At 49.4% G+C, this 23,402-nt stretch overlaps 1 protein-coding gene across 4 annotated transcripts in view; it reads left to right on the top strand.

Annotated features, from left to right (window-relative positions):
* The window catches only part of dgkg (diacylglycerol kinase, gamma), a 985,082-nt gene extending 966,179 nt beyond the window's left edge, over positions 1-18,903 (top strand). For all 4 annotated transcript variants that reach the window (XM_072479609.1, XM_072479595.1, XM_072479601.1 and 1 more), the window contains 3 exons: positions 1,412-1,532; positions 5,033-5,093; positions 17,434-18,903. In XM_072479609.1, coding sequence (XP_072335710.1) covers positions 1,412-1,532; positions 5,033-5,093; positions 17,434-17,532 — 281 coding nt within the window. In that variant the 3' untranslated portion in view covers positions 17,533-18,903. The remainder of the gene's footprint in view (positions 1-1,411; positions 1,533-5,032; positions 5,094-17,433) is intronic.
* Positions 18,904-23,402: the final 4,499 nt, after the last annotated feature.

Raw genomic sequence — 23,402 nt, 5'->3', positions numbered from 1 at the left:
ACATTTCAATGATTCTTTTGGTCTCTGACCTTGGCTTTAAAAAACACTTTCAATTAATGCAACATTCACTGATTGTACCTCCTCACAGAGGATGGGGTGTCCTCTGTCTGTCACAATAGGACATGCAGTGGACAGCACGGTGGCGCAGTGGCTAGCACTGCTGCCTCATGGCACCGAGGACTCGGGTTCGATCTCGGCCCCGGTCACTGTCCATGTGGAGTTTGCACATTCTGCCCGTGTCTGCGTGGGTCCCACCCCCACAACCCAAAGATGTGCAGGTTAGGTGGGTTGGCCATGCTAAGTTGCCCCTTAATTGAAAAATAAATTAATTGGGTACTTTAAATTTATTTTTGAAAATAGGAAATGCAGGTTCTGGAATCTCCGATTTGCTTCCGTCTGGCCCTCAAAATCTACCTGAGCTTCACGTGGTTGAGAGATTAAACTTTCAGCTTTCATTAACCAGATGACATGGTGTTTTGCTATTGGAATTTGATGCAAATATATTTTTCCTTGTAGTCTTGTTTACCCTAGCTATCAAAGCATTTCCACTCCTTGGCTGGAATTACAGCACACCTTTCATTAAACCAGGGCTGGAAGCCAGTGCCCATGCTTCGCTGCTGGAATGCAGTGTGGCACTCTGCTGCACCATTCTGTGATCTATTAATGATCTGATTATCCTGATGAAAAGTTTGAGATGGCAGCAAAGTTGTTTACTCCAGAAATGTTACTTTCTAACTAAAGCAAAATGCAGCAGATATGGAAAAACATTCTCCTTGTCCGGAATTTTTTAGCTAACTAACGTAAACCTGGTTACCAACCCTCTACCAGTCCAAATTGTGCCTCCCAAAAGCCCTTTACTTTACTTTCTAAACACTCCCTTTGGCTGGAATATTTTGACCCTCCCTTCTGGTCCCCCTGAAGTCAAAGGGCATTTGAAAGGCTCACTACATCCACAGCTAGGGAACCCACCACGGCAGGGCTGGAAAATCCTGGTCTTCAACAATGAATTAGAGCCACAACAGTAGTAATCTCAGCGATATTCCCTCTTGCACAGTAAACGCAGGAGTGAAATCAAACCTACATCGCATAAATCCATGACACCAAATGTTGCATTATGGCCCAAGTAGCGCATTATTTTTATCCAGCAGTATTATCCACATAAATAAATCGGTGAACAAAATCTTATGATCAGTAAAAGTATCCTGCTGTATATTTGACAGTATATATTTGTTATCAAATTGTTTCAAACAGGGCAACAAAGTAGAAGCTGTAGTTGGTCGGTTGTTTTATTTTCAATCGTCAGGAAATATTTGTCATTGCTCAACACAACTTGTGCGTCTATCTGTGTGGGATTTCAGTGTGACAGTCAATGTCTTCAAAAGAACTGAGTTTTTCCTTCCATTTCTTTTAGATTTCAGTGATCAGCTGCTTGAAGTTGTTGGCCTTGAAGGTGCCATGGAGATGGGACAGATTTACACTGGACTGAAAAGTGCAGGGAAACGCCTGGCTCAGTGTTCCTGCGTCACTATCAGGTAGTTATCCAAATGTATCGGTTTGCTCTTCACTTCCACAAATCGAGCCAATACCATTCAAGCTTTTACTCAAACCTTTTTTCTAATATTTTTATTAAGGCATCTGTATATACATTAAACACAACCAAAACCAGAGAAAGAACAAACAGAAAACCTCAGACCAAATAAATAACTACCCGACTGCCCCAACCTTCCTGCCATTTCCCTCCACCCGTCCTGCATTCCCCATTTTAACCCCATTATCTACCCCCCCCCCCCCCCCCCCCGCCCCCCCCCCAACCCTGCTGACACCTTACTTTTCCTTGAAGAAGTCGATAAACGGCTTCCATCTCCGGGCAAACCCATCCACTGACCATCTTAAGGCAAACTTAATTTTTTTCCCGCCTTCGGATCTCCGCCAGGTCGCTCACCCACACCCCCGGCTTCGGTAGCTCGAGTCCCTCCACTCCAACAAAATCTGTCTCTGGGCTACCAGGGAGGAAAAGGCCAAGACGCCAGCCTCTCTCGCCCTCTGGACTCCCGGATCTTCCGACACACCAAATATCGCCACTTCTGGACTGGGGGCCACCTTTACCTTCAGCGCCTCAGTCATTAGGTCTGCGAACCCTTGCCAGAACCCCTTCAGTTTCGGACTTGCCTAAAACATGTGGACATGGTTCGTGGGCCTCCCCGCACCTATCCTCCACCCCCTCAAAGAACCTACTCATCTGCGCCCTATGTATTACCTTGAATTGAATAAGGCTAAGCCTAGCAGACAACAAAGATGCGTTCACCCCCCTCAAAGCCTCCTCTGACAACGCAACCTCCATTCCACACACCCCAACTCCTCCTCCCACTTCCGTTTGACTTCTTCTATCGTGGCTTCCTCCCAGTCCATTAACTCATTGTAAATCTCGGATACCTTATCCTCACCCACTCCTGCATCTCATCCTTTAGCCTCGGGGGCGGCACTTGCTTCCTCACATAATCCCGCACCTATACATTCCGGAACCCATTCGCGCTGAGCATTCCATACTCCTCCTCCAGTTCCTGTAAACTCGGAAAACTTCCCCCCCCCACAAACAGGTCCCAAACTGCTCAATCCTTGCCCGTCGCCACCCCCGAAATCCCGCGTCCAATCCCCCCGGTGCAAATCTATGATTCCCTCAAATCGGTGCCCAAACCAAGGCACCTTCCAGCCTCAGATGCTGCCGCCACTGTCCCCATACGCGCAGGGCCGCCATCACCACTGGGCTTGTGGAGTACTTGGCCGGTGAGAACAGCAGCGGTACCGTCAACAATGTTCCTAAGCTCGCTTCCTCACGAGGTTGCCTCCATCCGCCCCCATGCCGAACCCTCCCCCACCACGTCCTAACCATGGTTATATTTGCTGCCGAATAATAATTTATTATATTTGGTGAGTTCAGTGCCCCCCCCCCGGCCCCATTCCAACTGCATCTTCTTTACCCATGAGGATTTCCCCACCCACACAAACACCAAAATCAGAGCATTAATTTAATTTTCCTGAAAAAAGACTTTGGAATGAAGATCAGGAGGTTCTGGAACACAAATAAGCCTCAGAAGTACCGTCATTTTCACTGTCTGCACCTGCCCAGTTCATGATAACGTGAGCACATCCCACCTCTTAAAAGCCCCCTTCATCTGTTCCACCAACCACAAAAATTCAATTAATGCAGTTATCCCAACCCAGCGCTACCTGGATGCCCAAATACCTGAAGCTCGCCTCCATCACCTTAAACGGCAGCTTGCCCAACCTCCTCTCCTGCCCCTTTGTTTGATCGGGAAGACCTCACTCTTCCCCATGTTTAACTTATATCCGGAAAACCGGCCAAACTCCTTTAAAATGTTCATAATTCCCCCAATACCTCCCAGTGGATCCGATATATAAAGCAGCAGATGGTCCGCATATTGCGAGACCCTGTGCTCCTCTCGCCCTCTCCAGCTCCTTGACACTCTAAGCGCCATTGCCAGTGCTTCTGTTGCCAAAGCAAAAAGCAATGGGGAGAACGGGCATCCTTGCCTTGTCCCACGGTGTAGTCCGAAGTACCCCAAACTTACCCAATTCATTCATACGCTCGCTACGAGCATCCTATACAACAACCGGACCCAGTCCACAAACCCCTGCCCGAACCCAAACCATCCCAGCATTTCCCACAAATACTCCCATTCCACCAGATCGAACGCCTTCTCCGCGTCCATAGCGACCATCACCTCCACCTCCTGTCCCTTCGGGGGCATCATTGTCACGTTTAATAATCGCTTAACGTTCACCTCCACTTTACAAACCCTGTCTGGTCCTCCCTAATCACCCCTGGCACACAGTCCTCATCCAGTTCATATAACCTCTTATAAAACTCCTCAAAAACCCCATTCATCCCTACTGGGTCCAGTACCACTCTTTCCCTCCCATCCTTCACCCTTCCGATCTCCCTCGCTGCCTCCTGCTTCCTAAGTTGGTGGGCCAGCATCTTGCTCACCTTCTCTCCATACTCATACATTGCTCCCCTGGCCCTCCGCAACTGCCCCACTGCCTTCTCCGTGGACACCAACCCAAACTCCATATGAAGTTTCTGCTGCTCCTTCAACAACCCCGCCTCTGGGGCCGCCGAGTACCTCCTATCCATTCGTAGAATCTCGTTCACCAGCTGTCTTATCTCTGCTCGTTCCACCTTGTCTCTATGCACCCGGATCAATATAAACTCCCCCCCGACCACTGCCTTAAGCGCCGGCCATAGCGTGGCGGGTGAAAGCTCACCCATATCGTTCAGCTCCACATACCCCTGATGGCTGCTCTCACCCGCCTACACATCTGCTGGCAACCCCACATCCAGCCTTCCCTGCAGGCGCTGGGCCTCCCCGGTCCACTTGCAAGTCCACCCAGTGCACCGCACAGCCAGAGACCACAATCGCGAATACCCCAAGTTGATGGCCCCAGCCAGCAGCGTCTTATCCACTACAAAGTAATTAGTCCGCGAGTACACCCTGTGCACATGGGAGAGATATGGAAATTCCTTTGCTTCCCAAACCTCCACGGGTCTACGCCCCCCATGCGCTGCATGAACCCCTTTAGCTCCTTCGTCACCGCCTATACTCTCCCCAACCGCGGACTCGACATTTCAAAGAGGAGAGGTTCTCGCCTGACCAACAACCCAAAAACAATAAAGCGAAAGGCAGAGAGAACCAACATCTTCTCACAATCCCTCCAAAGTTCAATATCCTCCCCCTCTTGCCAGTTCATTGTCTCTCAAAAGCTTCATTGCCTCCTCTGGTGTCCCAAAATAATGCCCATGGCCGTTGTAAGTCACCCAGAGGCGGGCCGGATACAGCACCCCCTTCATGAAGAGGGCAGCCTTGACTCAGTTGAATCCTGCTCTCCTCTTAGCCAGTTCCACTTGGACCAGGTCTTGTTCTGATCGCTAGTTAGTCTGAAAAATGCACATGGCACAGAAAAGTTCCTTTCCAAATACAGAGTTAACTGAACTGCGTGTAATTATTTACAGAACCACCAAGCTGCTGCCAATGCAGATTGATGGGGAGCCCTGGATGCAACCTCCTTGTACTGTAAGTGTTGATTCTATCTACTTTTGTGGTTGGGTTATCGCGTGACACAATATAAATACATCTACTCTCACATAATTGCCAGCACTGACTCCCCTTTGTGTTTTTTAATGATCGGTTAAAAATACCACCTTGTAAACACCAGCTGCATTTTAAGGGACTTTAAGGAGCAGCAGTGAGCAAAGGAGGGTAAGGAAAGGCGAGAACTCTCCAACCTTTCTGAATCTTCAGTTTAAAAAATAGACCTTGCAGCCAGGCCACCATTTTGGGCTGGCACGGGCAGTTGGCCACAATAGATTCTTAATGAATGAGCCAACCACCTGCGGGCAAGCAGCCCTACCATACCCTCTTCGCAGACACGGGCTGGAGCCAGGGAACCTACCTGTTTGGCTCACGGCCACATCTGCCCACGAACTTGACGAGGAGCTTAAAATTTAAAAATTTGGATTTAAAAAAAAGTTCCATTATAACTTTAAATGGCAGGCATGAAATATCTTGTCAAAAATCTTGGATGGGATTCCGCCACAGGAGATTGGTCAGCCCAGCCACAAGTCCATTGACTTTCAGCAAGGCCAGATGATCCTGGCGGTCGGTTGGTGGGTGGGGCCTGAAGGTCCTGCCTCTTCTTTCTACATTTTCCACTTGTTTTCTCCCACAAGCAGTAATTTAGATAAATTGGTGGTACACCTGTCGCTGAGTCTTAGTTTGTCGATTCAAGGCCCACTCCAAGGACTTGAGAACACCAAGGCTGGCTTTTCAGTGCAATGATGAGGGGAGGGTGCAGTCAAAGGAACCATCACACTGATGAGATTTAAAACTGTGGTTTGTGCAACCTAGTGGTTCGAAACATTTCCTGAGGATTATTGAATTGTCGTGAAAAAAACAGGGGGTTCATTGTTCTTGAACAAAATTCCTTCCTCAAGCAACACCAGCAAAAAGTGAATTTAAAAAAAAAATTTAGAGTGCCCAATTCATTTTTTCCAATTAAGGGGCAATTTAGCTTGGCCAGTCCACCTACCCTGCACATAGATTTCATAGTTTTCATAGAATTTACAGTGCAGAAGGAGGCCATTCGGCCCATCGAGTCTGTACCGGCTCTTGGAAAGAGCACCCCACCCAAGGTCGACACCTCCACCCTATCCCCATAACCCAGTAACCCCACCCAACACTAAGGGCAATTTTGGACACTAAGGGCAATTTATCATGCCCAATCCACCTAACCTGCACATCTTTGGACTGTGGGAGGAAACCGGAGCACCCGGAGGAAACCCATGCACACACGGGGAGGATGTGCAGACTCCGCACAGACAGTGACCCAAGCCGGAATCGAACCTGGGACCCTGGAGCTGTGAAGCAATTGTGCTATCCACAATGCTACCGTGCTGCCCATCTTTGGGTTGTGGGGGCGAAACCCACCCAGACATGGGGAGAATGTGCAAACTCCACACAGATAGTGACCCAGAGCCGGGATCAAACCTCGACCTCGGTGCCGTGCGGCAGCAGTGCTAACCGCTGTACCGTGCTACCCTTAGCAAAAAGTGAATTATTTGATCTCTCATTCTATTCACTGTCTGTTGGATCTTGCTGTGCACAAGTTGAGTACTGTGTTTGTCTACATAAGAGCAGTTTGTTAGTTAATTGACTGTGGAGCTTACTGAGGCAAGGAAAGGCTTCCCATAAGTGAAAAATATTTTCTTCTTTCTTTCCTTTGGTGTTGACCACTTCCCTGTGATATGGTTCCATGGTGGGGGGAGAGCTAGATTTGACCGCTGGGTTAAGGAGGAGAAAGTCAGCCAGGTTTCCTGCTCCTGATTATTATTATTATTATTTTTTTAATTTAGAGTAGCCAATTATTTTGTTTTCCAATTAAGGGGCAATTTAGCATGGCCAATTCACCTAACCTGCACATCTTTGGGTTGTGGGGGTGAAACCCACGCAGATACGGGGAGAATGTGCAAACTCCACACGGGCAGTGACCCAGGGCCAGGATTCGAACACGGGTCCTCAGCGCCGCAGTCCCAGTGCTCACCAGTGTGCCAAATGCCGCCCCACTCCTGATTATTATTAACAGAATTTGGGTTTTTTTGTTTGGATTCTGGGTGAAAGCAGAACCTAGTTCAGCTGTAATGCACACAGTTGAATTGTTTGGAAACACTCATTGTCAAGGGTCAGTGGTTACTTGAATAAGGATAATCAGTATCACTGGAACAGTATAAAGAGTCAGTGTCTTTAAAAATAGAGAAAATTAGTGAGAGGGAACAATGTGACTATTTTCCCATCTCAACTTTACAGAATCCCACTGATTTTTCAAGAAGTTCTTTCAATTTCTCGTCACAGATACTCAAAGTGCAAGAAGACTCATAAACAGAAAAAAAGCCAGGTGCTGGATTCTCCGCAGCTCCGCGCCAAAATTGCGTTTAGTGCGGGGGCGGAGAATCGATGTTTACCCGGGAATCGTGCACGGTGCCGTTCCCGGAGAATCGCTCGCAAGCGGATTATGTGGCGAGGGGGCCATTTGACAGAGGCCCCCCCCCCCCCCTTCCCCCCAGCGATTCTCCAGGCAAAACTGGCCGAGTTCCTGACAGGTGGGGTTCTAACCTTGGGTGGAGGCCCTGGTGGGAGGCAGGGGGATCGAGCACCGGGGGCGCTCGCCATCTAGGGGGGGACTACATTTTCGATGTCGGTCCGAGTCTCTCATGGCGCGGCCGCTGCCGTGCACATGCGCGGACTCCCGACCGGAAGTGCAGGGGGCCCGTATTCGCAGCCAGAGCTGCGAGAAACACTCTGGGGCTCTGGCAGCCCCCTGCAGGTAGGAGAATCGCTCTTGACATTTTTAAGGAAAGTCAAGAGTGAAACGCCAGCGTTTTTACGCCGGCGTGGGGACATTGCCCCTTTTTTGGAGAATCCAGCCCCATGTATCACTAAAATGAAATCTAAGAAAATAGATCTTTGGTTTAGGAGAGTATACTGAAACAAAAATACAAGTTACAAGGACAATTAGCTGCATTGCAGACAGCCAACAAGAATTTGATATCGAAAATAATTCCAACTGTTGAAATTCCTAAACTCAGTCACGACTTTGGAATTTATGGGTGATGTGACTTAATAAAAATGGGCGGCACGGGAGGACAGTGGTTAGCACTGTTGCTTCACAACGTGAGGGTCCCAGGTTCAATGCCTGCTTGGTCACTGTCTGTGCGGAGTCTGCACGTTCGCCCCGTGTCTGCGTGGGTTTCCTCCGGGTGCTCCGGTTTCCTCCCACAGATCCCAAAAGATGTGCTGTTTGGACATTCTGAATTCTCCCTTTGTTTACCCGAAAAGTCTCCGGAATGTGGTGACTAGGGGATTTTCACAGTAACTTCATTACAGTGTTAATGTAAGCCTAGCTGTGACAATATTAAAGATTATTATTATTAAATAGTTGTTTACCTTCGTATCAGGAGCCACAACCTTCTCTGTTTTCTGAGTTTCTGCAAATTCTTTCATAAATGAACAAGAATAGAACATGTCTGTGGGTGGGGGAATCGGCATATGGGATTGAGGTGCAATCACATGAAAGTTGAACACACACAGTTCCTGGAAGGATAACGTGTTACACAATCCCTCCCACCCCTCCCCTGCTCCTGGAAGGATAACATGCTACACAGACTCTTTCTCTCCCCCCCCCCCCCCCCCCCCACCTCCCCCACTCCCCTGCTCCTGGAAGGGTAACGTGTTACACAGACTCCTTCCCCCTGCCCCTACTTCCCTCCTCCTTTAAGCATAAAGGTGTTACATGTATTTTCCCCTCCCTCATGTTGGGGCTTCCTTTCAACAGATGGATAATGATATGTAGTTGGTCAATATAATTAAAATTGAGCAATAACCTTGGAAAGATTTGAAGTCCGGTTATCTTATTATTTTGAGTAGCAAGAGTCACTTTTCATTAAACTGTTATTTTATTGGCTTGTAACCTGCCAGAAGAATTTTCTTTGAAATAGACAGTTATGTTTAATCCCCCAATTTGGATTCCTCTAGTCTTAGCAACCTGTTCCCAGATTTCTGCCAAATTTGGTCTGGATCTGACCACTAGAACATGTGCAGGAGCAGCCCTGGGGTGTGGCGAAGCAGTTTACCATCTGCTCAATGCCTCACCTTACTCGCACACTCAAGGTCAGGAATGACCACGTGGCAAGTTGATGACATTAACCTCTTCATGCCTGGCACTTTTGAGTAGTTTGGCGCGACCACCACAGAGCTTCATGTGATGATGGCAACACTCAAGTGACCAGTGAAAAATGGTGCATGCCGTGAATTAGGAATGCTGCCTTGTGCATTCAGAATTCCCAACATAGTTTGATGAAGCTCTGAACCAAACAAATAAGTTGTAAAATTTCCCCAGGGCATTCATCTACTCCCCCTATTCTGCTACCTTTTATTAAAAAGTTGCAGTGAATAGCGGCTGGGAATTATGGAACTATTTCTTTTTTGTAAATTCCTTTCCTTTTTGGGAATGATACATCCTCTCACATCCCACCACATGCTAACCCAATGTAAAACGGTTAGAACAGGAGTGTTACAGCATTACTACAAGATCCGTTTGCTTTTTATCCCGTTTACTGCTACCTAACAATTTGTATTTTTTTCAGTGAATCGCAGGTAAACAGATTCCTTTAATAAGCTGCCCTTTCAGATTATGCAGGTTTTGGAGAAGAAGAGAAATGCAATAGCTGAGTTTCCATAAATGGAAACCAATTATTCCATTATCAAGAATCAAAACAGAAAATGCTGGATATGCAAATTGAGCATAAGTGTAATAAAATCATGGCAGTGTACAGCACAGAAAGAGTGCATTCAGCCCTTCAAGTCGTTTGACGAGCAATCCAGTTCTAGAATTAATCATACAATGGTGACAGCTCTCTGCTGGGCCCACTCACCCCTCTTTCCAGTCCTGCAATTATTTTTCCCTCCCTTTTAAAAGCTCCACCTGACTCTCAAGCAGTGCATTCTAGATCCTAATCACTTACTGTGTGTGGTAAACACCACTGGTTATACACTACGTGTATTACAGTACTGCCACTGTACTGCAGTCAATACAGTAAATCCCAGCCTGCTGGCTCCACCCAGCAGGCTCTGTGTATAAAAGTGTGCTCTCTCCTGCGCTGCCTCCATTCTGGTTCCAGCTGCAGGAGGTGACGAATGTGATATAAAATAGTTTAAATATATTAGTTACAGTAATGTAGATAGAGGCCAGTCTAATTCTAGTGAGTTCACAGTCAAAAGATTTCAGAAAGCATGGCAAGGAAGTGGGGAGGGGTGTCTGGTAGAGGAGGAGAAAAGGATGCTGGGTAATAAGAGGCCAGGGTTAAGGAATGGAAAGTGAGCAAATTAGGATGTATGGCCAGGTCAGGAGGGGTATAGGATGACCTATAGGAATCGTGTATGTGAAACTTGATGCCATTTGAATGTATTTGCAGAGATCCTTTTGTCTCGGACCTCATTCGTTTTCAAGGGATCCAGGAGACTGGTTCTGTGTTCTGTGTCCCTGAGAAGCGAGTCAGACTTGCAAGTTGGTTAAAAATAAATAATACTATGCCTACAAATCCATCTCGAGTTTTATTGCGGCCAGACTGACGGGTCAAGAATTCAACATTTGTCAGAGGCTTAACATCTAGTGCAATAAAGCCTCAATTGTTCACCATTTCGTCTTGTGGTCATTGATGGTGCATCAATTTATTGCGCTAGAATTTTAAACATGAACGTCTTAATCAAGCCGGATCGCCTGGAGCTGGACCCTCACCCAGCCGACGCGACAGCCACCTTCGAGCACTGGCTAGCCTGCTTTGAAGGATACCTCGGAGCATCCACAGAAGCCCTCTCAGAGCTACAGAAGCTCCAGATACTCTACTCACGGGTGAGCCCACAAGTCTTCCCCTCTTTCGGGTCGCTCCCACCTACATAGAAGCGAAGGCTCTCCTAAAAGGACAGTACATCAAGACTGTTAATCAGGTGTTCGCCAGGCACCTCCTGGCCACGAGACGGCAACTCCCGGGGGAGTCTCAGGACGATTTCCTGCGTGCCTTGCGGATACTTGGGGGGTAGAAACTGTAATTGCCAGGCGGTGTCGGCAGTCCAACACACCGAACTGCTGATCAGAGACGCCTATGTTACGGGCATTAAATCAAATTGCGTCCGTCATCGATTATTGGAAGGGGGTACACTCGTCCTTACAGAGACTGCACAGCTTGCTAACTCCCTGGAAGTAGCCTCCCGCAATCTGGAGTCCTACACCTCCGACCCCGCGGCACCCTTGTGGGCGTCATGGGCCCCACCATCACCCGACCCGGGTACACCGCAAGCCTGCGCCACATGGCAGCCAGCGACCTCCGGAGGCCCCAAATGCTATTTTTGTGGCCAGAACAAACACCCCAGACAACGCTGTCCAGCACGGAGAGCGACCTGCAACGGGTGTGGTAAGAAGGGCCACTTCGTCTCCGTTTGCCAGGCCCGATTGGTCGCTGCCGTTTCCAGGCCCAGCATCACTACACCCCCCACGTGCGATCCAGGGGCGACGCCCATCTTCGCTGCCGCCCACCACGTGCGGCCCGTGGGCGCCGCCATCTTGGATGTCGTGAGCGCCGCCATCTTCGGCGCCGCCATCTTGGAATGCACCCCAGGACCTCTGCTCGCCTGGCCATTCGCGGGCTGTCGATACCTCCGCCACCGCCGACCAGCCCTCCCACCAACTTCCGCAGCTTGCCTCTATCACCCTCGATCAGTCTCGGCCCCGCAACCTCCCGACCGCTACAACGACCGGATGGATCAATAGGCACGAGACGACCTGCCTCTTTGACTCCGGGAGCACGGAGAGTTTCATCCACACTGCTACGGTAAGGCGCTGCGTCCTCCCCGTCACCCCAAAATGCTCCCTGGCCTCCAGATCCTATTCCGTACAGATCCAGGGGTACTGCGTCGTGACCCTCTCCGTACAGGGCGTAGAATACAGTAACTTCAGACGCTACGTCCTCCCCCATCTCTGCGCTGCCCTGTTACTAGGTCTCGATTTTCAGTGCCACCTCCAGAGCCTTACGCTGAAGTTCAGCGGACCCCTGCCCCCCTCACCGTCTAAGGCCTCACGACCCTGAAGGTCGACCCGCCTTCACTCTTCGCGAACCTCACCCCGGACTGTAAGCCCGTCACCACGAGGAGCAGATGGTACAGTGCACAGGACAGGACCTTTATCAGGTCAGAAGTCCATCGGCTTCTGCGGGCGGGGTTCATTGAGGCCAGTAACAACCCCTGGAGAGCTCAAGTGGTGGTAGTTAAGACTGGGGAGAAACATCGGATGGCCATCGACTACAGTCAGACGATCAACCGGTATACGCAGCTCGACACGTACCCCCTTCCACGCATATCTGACATGGTCAACCAGATTGCGCAGTATCGCGTCTTCTCCACAGTCGACTTTAAGTCTGCATACCACCAGCTCCCCATCCGCCCGGAGGATCGCCAATACACTGCATTCGAAGCAGACGGCCGTCTTTACCATTTCCTATGCGTTCCCTTCGGCGTCACCATTGGGGTCTTGGTCTTCCAGCGAGAGATGGACTGAATGGTTGACCAGTACGGGCTGCGGGCCACGTTCCCATACCTGGATAACGTCACCATCTGCGGCCACGACCAGCAGGACCACGACGCGAATCTCCAGAAATTCCTCCACACCGCTAAACTCCTTAACCTTACCTATAATAAGGAGAAATGCGTTTTCCGCACGACCCGCTTTGCCATCCTTGGCTACGTTGTGGAAAATGGAGTACTGGGCCCGACCCTGACCGCATGCGCCCCCACCTGGAACTACCCCTCCCCCACTGCCCCAAGGCCCTGAAACGATGCCTGGGGTTCTTCTCATATTACGCCCAGTGGGTCCCTAATTATGCGGACAAGGCTCGCCCACTCATCAAATCCACAGTTTTTCCCCTGGCGGCTGAGGCCCGCCGGGCCTTCAACCACATCAAGGCAGACATCGCCAAAGCCACAATGCACGCGGTCGACGAGTCCCTCCCCTTTCAGGTGGAGAGCGATGCATCGGACGTGGCTCTGGCTGCCACCCTCAACCAGGCGGGCAGACCTGTTGATTTCTTCTCCAGCACTCTCCATGCCTCCGTAATTCGGCACTCCTCTGTCGAAAAGGAGGTCCAAGCCATTGTGGAAGCTGTGCAACATTACCTGGCCGGCAGGAAATTCACTCTCCTCACTGACCAACGGTCGGTTGCCTTCATGTTTAGCAATACACAGCGGGGCAAGATTAAAAACGACAAGATCTTGAGGTGGAGGATCGAACTCTCCACCTATAACTACGAGATCTTGTATCGCCCGGGGATACTCAATGAGCCCCCAGATGCCCTATCCCACGGTACTTGTGCCAGCGCACAAGTAGACCGACTTCGGGCTCTCAACAATGACCTCGGTCACCCGGGGGGTCACCCGTTTTTTTCATTTTGTCAAGGCCTGCAACCTCCATCGAGGAGGTCAGGACGGTGACCAGGGACTGCCAAGTCTGCGCGGAGTGCAAACCGCACTTCTACCGGCCGGACAGAGTGCATCTGGTGAAGGCCTCCCGCCCCTTTGAGCGCCTCAGCATGGACTTCAAAGGGCCCCTCCCCTCCACTGACCGCAATGTGTTCTTTCTCAATATCATTGACGAGTACTCCCGTTTCCCGTTCGCCATCCCTTGCCCTGACATGACTTCTGCCATGGTCATCAAGGCCTTACACAGTATCTTCAACTTGTTAGGTTTCCCCACCTACATCCAAAGCGATCGGGGATCCTCCTTCATGAGTGATGAGCTGCGCCAGTTCCTGCTCAGCAAGTGCATCGCCTCCAGCAGGACTACCAGCTACAACCCCCGGGGAAACGGGCAGGTGGAGAGGGAGAATGCGACGGTCTGGAAGGCTATCCTGCTGGCCCTTCAGTCTAGGAGCCTCCCGGTCTCCCGCTGGCAGGAGGTCCTCCCCGATGCGCTCCACTCCATGCGGTCGCTCCTGTGCACTACTACCAATGTGACCCCTCACAAACGTGTGTTTGCCTTCCCTAGGAAGTCCACCTCCGGAGTCTCGCTCCCAACCTGGCTGACAGTTCCTGGGCCTGTCCTCCTCCGGAAGCATGCGAGGCGCCACAAATCTGATTCCCTCGTTGAAAAAGTCCTCCTCCTCCATGCAAAACCAAAGTACGCCTACGTGGCACACCATGACGGGCGGCAGAACACAGTCTTCCTCCGGGACCTGGCACCCGCTGGTTCCCCATCCACAATCACCACCAACCCCAACCTGGTACTGTCCCCTTTCCCTCCGGTTGCCACCCCTGCGCCGTCCGCACTCCCATCAGCGACCCTCACCGAAACTCCCACCCCAGCAGCACCCGTCCCCCCACCGGATCCACTACTGGGTGAAGAAGGAGAGGACAAAACACGCTCCCAGAGTCGCAGGTGCCCACATCGGCGTCCACACCACAACCGAGACAGAGGCGATCGCAGCGGAGGGTCAAAGCCACCGACAGACTCGACCTGTAACGTTGCTTCACCCCCGCTGGACTCTTTTTTTTTTTAAAACAGGGGGTGAATGTGGTAAACACCACTGGTTATACACTACGTGTATTACAGTACTGCCACTGTACTACAGTCAATACAGTAAATCCCAGCCTGCTGGCTCCACCCAGCAGGCTCTGTGTATAAAAGTGTGCTCTCTCCTGTACTGCCTCCATTCTGGTTCCAACTGCAGGAGGCTTAACATCTAGCGCAATAAAGCCTCAATTGTTCACCATTTCATCTTGTGGGCATTGATGGTGCATCACTGTGGAAAATGTTTTACTACTATTGGTTCTTTTGTCATTCAACTTAAATCAATAGCCTCTGGCTCTCAACCCTTCTGCCAACAGGAGCAGTTTTTATCTGTTATGTCTGTACCCCTCATGATTTTGAACACGAGGGTCAACTGCTTCCAGTAGTTCTGCAGTGAACACTCAGGTTGAATCTGTAGTTAACTGAAAGATTAAAGCCTTTCAGTCCTCTTTGGTCCATTCCAAGTTAACATTGAGATGCTACAAATGGCAGCAATCCCCTCAGACTAGATAGTGAAAAATGGGGGTGGAATTTTCAAATATGGGTTATCGTTTTTCTCTCTCTCCCTCTCTCTCGCCTCTTCCCCTACCCCCCCCCCCCCCCTTCTCTCTCGCCCCCCCCTCCCCCAGTCTCTGGCCCTTCTGCCATGGGAAACAGTTTCTCTTTATTTATTGAAACTTCAAGATTTTAAGTACATCAATCAAATTTTCTCCTAATCTTCTCTGTCTACAAAAATGTATCATCTCGAGCTTTTCCCCATTGAGTTTCATCTGGAATGTGTCCACCCATCCCACCAGCTTTTACATTCCCTTTTGAAATCTTCGGATGAGATTTGAATTCGCTCTCACTTACACAGAGTTAAAATCAGGACCTTTTACTATCTTCCTCATGGCTTTATTTATTCTATTAAAAGGATAGCTATCTCACATGGAAGGAATACTTGACCCGCTGAACAATGATGCGGGGCGAGATGAATGCTTGGACATTACATCCCTTGTGATCGCATGGGAAGGACAGTTATAGATAGGGGTAAGGGAATAATGGACCAGGTGTTGGAAGATGGCCTGGTAAATGCAGAGGCCAGTGGGATGCAAGGTGAGGGAAAAGGGAATGTTGTGGCTAGAGGAGATGGAAGAGATGAACTGGAAAATGAAATGGACGTTATCATGGATCCTTTTGACTGAGGAAAAATGGAGGACATTTGTACATTCTACTGTGAAGAGTAGAAATGCAATGGAGACATAAAAACTGGGAAACGAGCACAAATCTAATAAGGGGATTTCTTGTTCAATATGGAGATCAGGGGTTATGAGAAATAGCAGGAGAATGAGAATGAGGAGCATATCTGCCATGATCGAACAGGAGCCAGATAGGGACCTGAGTAACATTGATTTAAGTGTTGAATTACATACTCAATGAAAAGCAGGCATTGCTGGCACTCATGCAGTTTCCCATAGTTAAATGGCTTGAACAAAAAGCAGAGAGCTCAAAGACCATCCCTTTGAGGAGCAGCAGTGTAGAGAGATTGGACTTCCATAACGGAAAACAAGATGATCAGAGCTGGAGAAAATACAATTTTTAAAGCAATGGAGGGCATCATAGGAATGCTGGATGTATGTAGTTGGGGCACAAGGAGGCAAAAGATAGAATCTAGGAGAAAAAAATGTATTTCAGTGGGACTGGAGCATGCTGAAACTATCAGTCAACCAGGACAGCCTTGTTTATGTATCTTGGGGGAGAAGCTTTGTGGGGTTGGGGAACAAAGATCTTGAAGACTGTGGGGCTGGGGTGGATGTGAGATGGTAACAGTCAGAGAAATTATGGCCTGGAATTTGGTCATAGTCCAAAGAAGATCAAAAGGATCATAAACAAATTGGCATTCAGCGTCAGATGGTTAGAAGTCCTCCCAACAACATTTTTTTAAAAACTTAGAGTATACCAAATTCACCTTTTCCAATTAAGGGGCAATTTAGCGTGGCCAATCCACCTACCCTACACATCTTTGGGTTGTGGGGGTGAAACCCACGCAAACAAGGGGAGAAGGTGCAATCTTCACACGGACAGTGACCCAGAGCCGGGATAGAACCTGGGACCTCGGCGCTGTGAGGCAGCAGTGCTAGCAACTATGCCATCGTGCTGCCTTGTCCTCCCAACAACATCACATGATTTTGAAAAAAAGATAAAATGAAGTCAATCCCACCAGTCTTAACGAATGCTTTTAAGCTTTTCTATGCTTTTAGTGCACAGAAATATGCCTTCCTGATGAATAAGTTCTGCCCATTGTATTATTAATGTTGCCCCCTCAGTCCTTCTCATCTGCACATTCGCTTTTTACTCAGTTCAAACCCAAAATCAATTTGGAATGGTGGGGAATTAAGTTAGACAAGAAAGAGGAAGGATCTGCAGTCTCACGGCGCCGAGGTCCCAGGTTCGCTCCCGGCTCTGGGTCACTGTCCGTGTGGAGTTTGCACATTCTCCCCGTGTTTGCGTGAGTTTTTCCCCCACAACCCAAAGATGTGCAGGCTAGGTGGATTGAACACGCTAAATTGCCCCTTAATTGGAAAAAATGAATTGGGTACTCTAAATTTATTTATTTTTAAAGAAAGAGGAAGGATCATTTTCTGCATAAATTTGAATTATTTACTTAAGTGTAGTCTTGTGTTTTAACTCGATGCTTAACCTGTTAAAAGTAAAACATGAAACTAAGCGCTAATTAACAAATACTTTTCCCTCGTTTTATTTTTCCAGATCAAGATTACACACCGAAACCAGGTACCCATGCTCTTGGGACCTCCAGCAAAGGCAAGTTTACTTTTCTGGAAAAGAAGAAATTGCAGCAGAGATTAAGCACGCAGGAAAATGTTACAGCTGACAGTTATGTTACAAGGAAGCCTCTGGACAAATCAGTACTTTCTTTCTACTTTGGATTGTTTATTTTTACTCTGCATTTGTAGCACAGAGTCTTTGGACTCAAATACGTGATTTGGACTTGAACGAAGATAACTTTGTAATATCTATTTTAAAATGGACCTATGAAGTGAAGCCGTGAGCTCTCTGTGAATGAACCGAATCAGCAAATAGTTGGGTAAATGTCAGACCAAGACATTTCCATTTCCAAAGCTTTGTTCTTGCGACTTCTTAGGAACAATGCAACAGAATCCTCAAAACATTGTGCAGTGCTTCGCGATGTGATCCAGATTCACCAGTGCTACAATAATAAAACAATCCACTTCAGCTATCTCATTCAGACCATGCACATTGCCCATCAGTACAGCATTTATCTCATGTAATCATCTCAGAACTGCAGGCAGTTCTAGGATAGCGAGAAGAGAATTGCTTTTGGGATTGTGAATAGTACTAATGTTCTGAAACTGTAATAAGCCCTGTAGTTTACACCCTGATTAAATACCCCATAGTACCATGGCATAAATAATGACAAAATGTAATGGTGAATCTTCTCTTATGCTGTGATATCATTGCATAGCTATAGAAAGTAACAGTAAAATATATTTAAATGGCTGTATGTCAATATTCCTAATATTGGCAAAGACTGAGAAAACTATTAAGTAACACAGTTGTACCAACATTCAGAGGAAGCTGTGCTGAGAGGCCAGACCTGTGTGTATGTGTGTGCGTGTGAATCATATACACGGTTGCAGAACATAATTGGTATTCAAGTTAAACCTATGCATCAGCACTGGTTATGTTTACGAGTAGATGATCATTTTTGATGTGGTATATTAGTGGCAGAGATAGGCTTGTGTGTTCTGTGTGTCAGTTTACAATCATCAGCCTTAACTATGTGTCTGGACATAAAAGGTGCAATAATTATTAAAAAATATAGGTCTTAAATGGTAAAAGAAGCCAAATACATAGCACTTGTTTTTATATTCTTTGTGTTTGCTACATGTAAAAGGTCCATGATTAGAAATGCCACTAAACACACTACCAGTATGGTGAGACGGTCTATTTTGAATGTACTGTAAAGCTGTTAGAACACATTTACTTTTTCTGTTTGGATAACTTAGAGTTTTCTGAACTGTATATTGTTATGAGTTTGAAAGTTATGTAAGATAAAGTCTGCCTATGTAATGTTCTCCCTTGTCAATTGAATTGCTTTCGGCTGTTGCACGGGATTGTGTAGATCTGTTGTGTACCATGTTTATATGTAATCTGAAATGAATATTGTTTTCGAACAAATAAAAAAAAAGCAGCTGATTCTTGCTGAATGTCATTATTATAGAACCTGAACAATGCCTGGGGCTGCCTCCAGAGTTTCGGGGGGGGGGGGGGGGGTCCATCTTCTGGCCTCAGAGTGCTCCCAGAGATTTTTCTTAATTTTCAGGAGGTTCGCCATTTTTTTTCAATAGTAGGTCAGTGATGTTAGGCGCATTTTCAAGATGGCGCCCGTACACAACGGCAGACTATGTACCGTCAGGCCTGCCCTGCCGCTGAATACGGCGTAAAACACCCAGGTGCATAATTAATTCGGTCAGGGCCGGAAGATTTAGAATGTTGTCCCGTCAGCCTCTGCAGTGGGAAACTCTCCACATTCCTGTTCCCACCACAGGAACTTTGGGCCGATTCTCAGGCCTTGTTGCACTTACGCTCAAGTGAACGATGCTGGTGAATAGCGGGAGAGGCCGAAAAGAAGAACCGCGCCAGGCACCAAACAGTTTGAGATGCAACCGGCCCGCTCCCGTAGGCAAAATCGGGATCTCGCCGTAGCGTGCCGAGAAACCAATTATCACCAATTAACTATTTCTATACAATTAACGAGAGCCACTCTATATCCAACGGCCTCCCGTCATTCAGCGGCCAGCTGCTGTCTCGTCTCGTGGCCTTTGATGCCCCTGATGGGCGTGCTCTGGGGCCTGAGGGTCCCGGCTCACTTGGCAGCAGATGCACAGCCGTACCGCCCTGTCCCGTTTGCTGGCTGTGAGACACGGCCTCATCAGAGGGGTGGAACTCGGGGGAGCTGGTGGCCACCGTCACCACTCCATGGGATGGGTCCAGGTTGGCACCCGGCAGCCCCTCTTCCTGCTCGGTGCCCATAGGGCCCTGGGATTCACCTTGGGACTGGGAAGGGCAGCTGGTTCAAGCACAGCTGCCCCTGCATCATGTGTCTATGCCAGCCCTGGCTGTTCCCCATGGTCTGCACCATTGTGTCGATGCCCTTGGCGATGTTCCTCAGTGACTGGGACATGCCCTGCAGTGCCTCGGCAATGTTCTCCTGTGACTGGGATAAGCTCCGCAGCGCCTCGGCCATTCCCACCTAAGAACGGGCCATATCCCGCAGAACCTCATCAAGGTCAGCCTGGTACTGGGCCACAACCCCCAGTCAGTCGGACATTCTGCCGAGACCCTCAGTCATGGCTGTCACCGACTGAGCGATGCCTTGGACCATCTCCACTGATGGTACCGACGTTGTGCATCAGGCTCTCACTGCGGTCACCACCCTATCAGTGTTGCCCTCAGTACAACTCTTTGCCAGCCACATCTCCTGCACCCGTAGCCTCTGGGACTCTTCCAATTGGCCATGGACCTGTTAGAGTATTGCTGACATCTCCCTCTGAATGTCCCGTCTGCACCCTAATGTCCGTCAGCTCGGGGATGACCTCTGCCAGAGGCTCAGCATCAGACTGGGACCCAGCTGGGTCCTGGGTTCCAGCAGACCTCCGACTGCTGTCTGCCCTGGGGGTTCCTGCCTCCACCTGATGTACATCAGCAGCTGGGTAGTGCTCACCAGATTGTGCCCCAGAAGCTTGACCACTAACATTTCACACCGAGGTGCATGTATCTGCGCTGGTGGAGGGTGGGGATATCAGCAGTGATGCCTAGATCGTGTCTTCCTCGGAGCTCTCCTCTGAGGTGTTCTCCTGGGAGGCCGCAGGTGGGGGCCTCCTGGGATGGGCTGGCACAGTCGGCTGGAGGACCTGCGGGAGAATGGACATGTGGGCAGGATGGGTCAGGCAGTAAGGCCATAACAACCCTCGTTTGACAGGTCCTTTGGCTGCGGCCCGCACCTCGGCGGCATCCGTTAGCTACTACATCGGTGACAGCCCTGTCCTCGGCCACCCCAGTCACCTCCAGGGCCCGCTCTTCAAAGGAGGTGAGGATTGTTATGTCCAGCACTCCACTGCCAGTCAGGGCCCTATCCTGACGGTTGTGGGAGAGCTTTTCCTGAGGAGACACAGAGAGGGCATTGCTAGCCACACACCTAGTTCACGGTGGTGAGAGGGGGCGTGAAGGAAGGGTTGAAGGGAGGGGGGGGGGTATGAAGGAAGAATTGGGGAGGGGGTGCAGCAAGTGTTGGGGAGGTTGAAGGGAGAGGAGGGTGGGTTGGAGGTCGCATGGAGAGTTGGAGGTGATGGATGCTCGCGTAGGAGTGGAAAGATCTCTGGGGGAGGGTGGGGGGGGGGAATGCGTTGGTGTCAACTCACTCGTGCTGTCGTGTAGGTCGTCGACCATTTTCCGGCACTGGAGGCCAGTCCTCCTGGTCACACTTCCAGCGCTCACTTGGTTCCTCGCCCTGCTCCATGTCTGCTGAATCCTGAGTCCGTTCTGTTTCTCTCCCTCAAGCTTCTCTTTGCTTCTTTTTTGTTCTGCGCTCCCCCCCCCAGAACCCTCTCCTCCCCCAGCCCTTGTCCCTCTGCCCACACCCCTATGTGTTCGTTCTCCCCCCCTTCTGCCCTCCCCTCCTTGTGCCAGGCACTCCCTCTCCCCAGAGAGGCACGCCGTGGCCCTGCTTTCTTTCTGCCCTCCCATGTTGGCCCTCCCCGCTAGTACGGTGGCCCTCCTCCCAGTATTTGCCCAGCTCTGGCCCTGCTTTACCTTCCTCCTTCCAGCCCTTATCTCGCCCTCCTGTCTGCTTTTCTCACCCTCGCTCCCCTTGCTCTGCTCCCCCGCATCACATTGAGAGAAGAGACGAGTTCGAAAACGAGGCAGCACAGTCCTGCGTAAAACAGAAAACAAATGTGTACAGTTCATGATATTATTGTCTCTGTTTGCGGTCTGTCCTCCGCTCTTTGTTCTGATTGTTTTTTCCCCGCCCTGTAGCTTTCATTGTTGTTGCGGTTGTTCCTCCCCCAGTTTGTTTGGTTTGATGAACTCGTCAGCCTCCGCTGGGGTGTTAAAGTACTTTCCCTTGAATGTTACCCATAGTCTGGCCGGGAATAACATCCCAAATCGCACCCCACTTTTGGAGAGGGCTGATTTTGCTCTGTTGAATTCGGCCCTCCTTTTTGCCAGGTCCGCCCCAATGTCTTAGTCCACCCATGTCTTCTTCCCTTCCCATTTGCACGATTTTGTCTGATGGGCCCATTTTCGAATTTTTTTCCTGGTAATCCCAATAATCCCGATAATCGCTCTGGGCTGCTCCCCGCCTTTGGGCCTGGGTCGAAGTGACCTGTGCACCCGGTCCATTTCTGGGGGGCTTGGAAGGCCCTCCCTCCCCACTAGCTTGCATTACCAACCTTCTCCCCTCGGTTTCCAGAGCTACAATCCTGTCGCTCTGGTCCAAGGCGGCCTTCTCCAACTCCAGAATCGTTTACTCCTGCGCCTCCACCTTCCTTCCCAGACCTTCGATGGTTCGCTGCATTTTGTTTGTCGCCTCCGACAGCACCTCCTTCATCATCATGTAGAGCTACGTTCTGATCGTCTCCTTTATGGCGTTTAGCTCCCTTTTCAGCACGCTCTCCTTCTTCCCCCTGTGCGAGGGAGGGGGGGGGGTGGGGTCGCCACGTCCTGTTCCTGCTCCGCTGTTCAGCTCGCCAGCTTTTCCCCTTCCTGGTTCGCCTGAACCTCCGTCCCATCTCATGGGGCCACCTGCAAGTAAGAAAGCAACAAGAAAGCAACAGAACAGGTGGAAGAGGGATTGACTAGAAGATAGAAGAGGTGTGTGTGCAGTTGATTGAAGCTTTTGTCAGACTTCACATTGAGAATTGTTCGGCCTGCTCATCTCCTCATCAATGGTTGGAACAGACCTCGCAGAGAAGATTCCCAGCCAAAGTGCACTGGAGCTCATTGAGCAGAGTATTATTCCAAGAGGTGAGAGCATGTAGAATAGGCCTGGGTGCTGGACCACACTGAGGACTGTGAGGCTATCCATGTGAAGCATCAAGAAATCTTACAGGGTGCTGCAAGGTTCATGCAGGAAAGATTTTGAACTTGGCTGGGGTGTCCAGCACGATGGATTATATAGTCTTGCCGTAATACTAAGGCCATCTGGGATTGAGATTTGTAGGAGTCTCTGAGATTAGTGGGTCCAGTGTGGTTGCTACTCAACAGTCCACTTTGTCATTCATTACCACAGGAAGTAGTTGATGCTAAAACTTTGAATATACTCCAGAGGCGGCTGGATATAGCACGTGGGGAGAATGGGATTAAAGGTTATGGGGAGAAAGCAGGATTATGCTATTGAGTTGGATGATCAGCCATGATCGTGATGAATGGTGGAGCAGGCTTGAAGGGCCAAAAGGCCTCCTCCTGCTCCTATCTTCTATGTATCTATGAAGCAGCTGAAGGTGATCAGGCCTCGGACACAACATCTAGGAACTCCTGCAGAGATGTCCTGAGCTGATAGGATTGACCTCCGACAACCAGAACCATCTTGCTTTGTGCTAGGTATGACTCAAACCAGCGAATACGCTTCCCCCTGATTCCCATTGTGATGATTGTAAGGAATTGTTATATATTATATTTTATAGTTGGTATGA

This window comes from Scyliorhinus torazame, chromosome 2, assembly GCF_047496885.1.
Source record: "Scyliorhinus torazame isolate Kashiwa2021f chromosome 2, sScyTor2.1, whole genome shotgun sequence".
NCBI lineage: Eukaryota > Metazoa > Chordata > Chondrichthyes > Carcharhiniformes > Scyliorhinidae > Scyliorhinus > Scyliorhinus torazame.
This window is presented reverse-complemented; position numbering and strand designations above follow the sequence as displayed.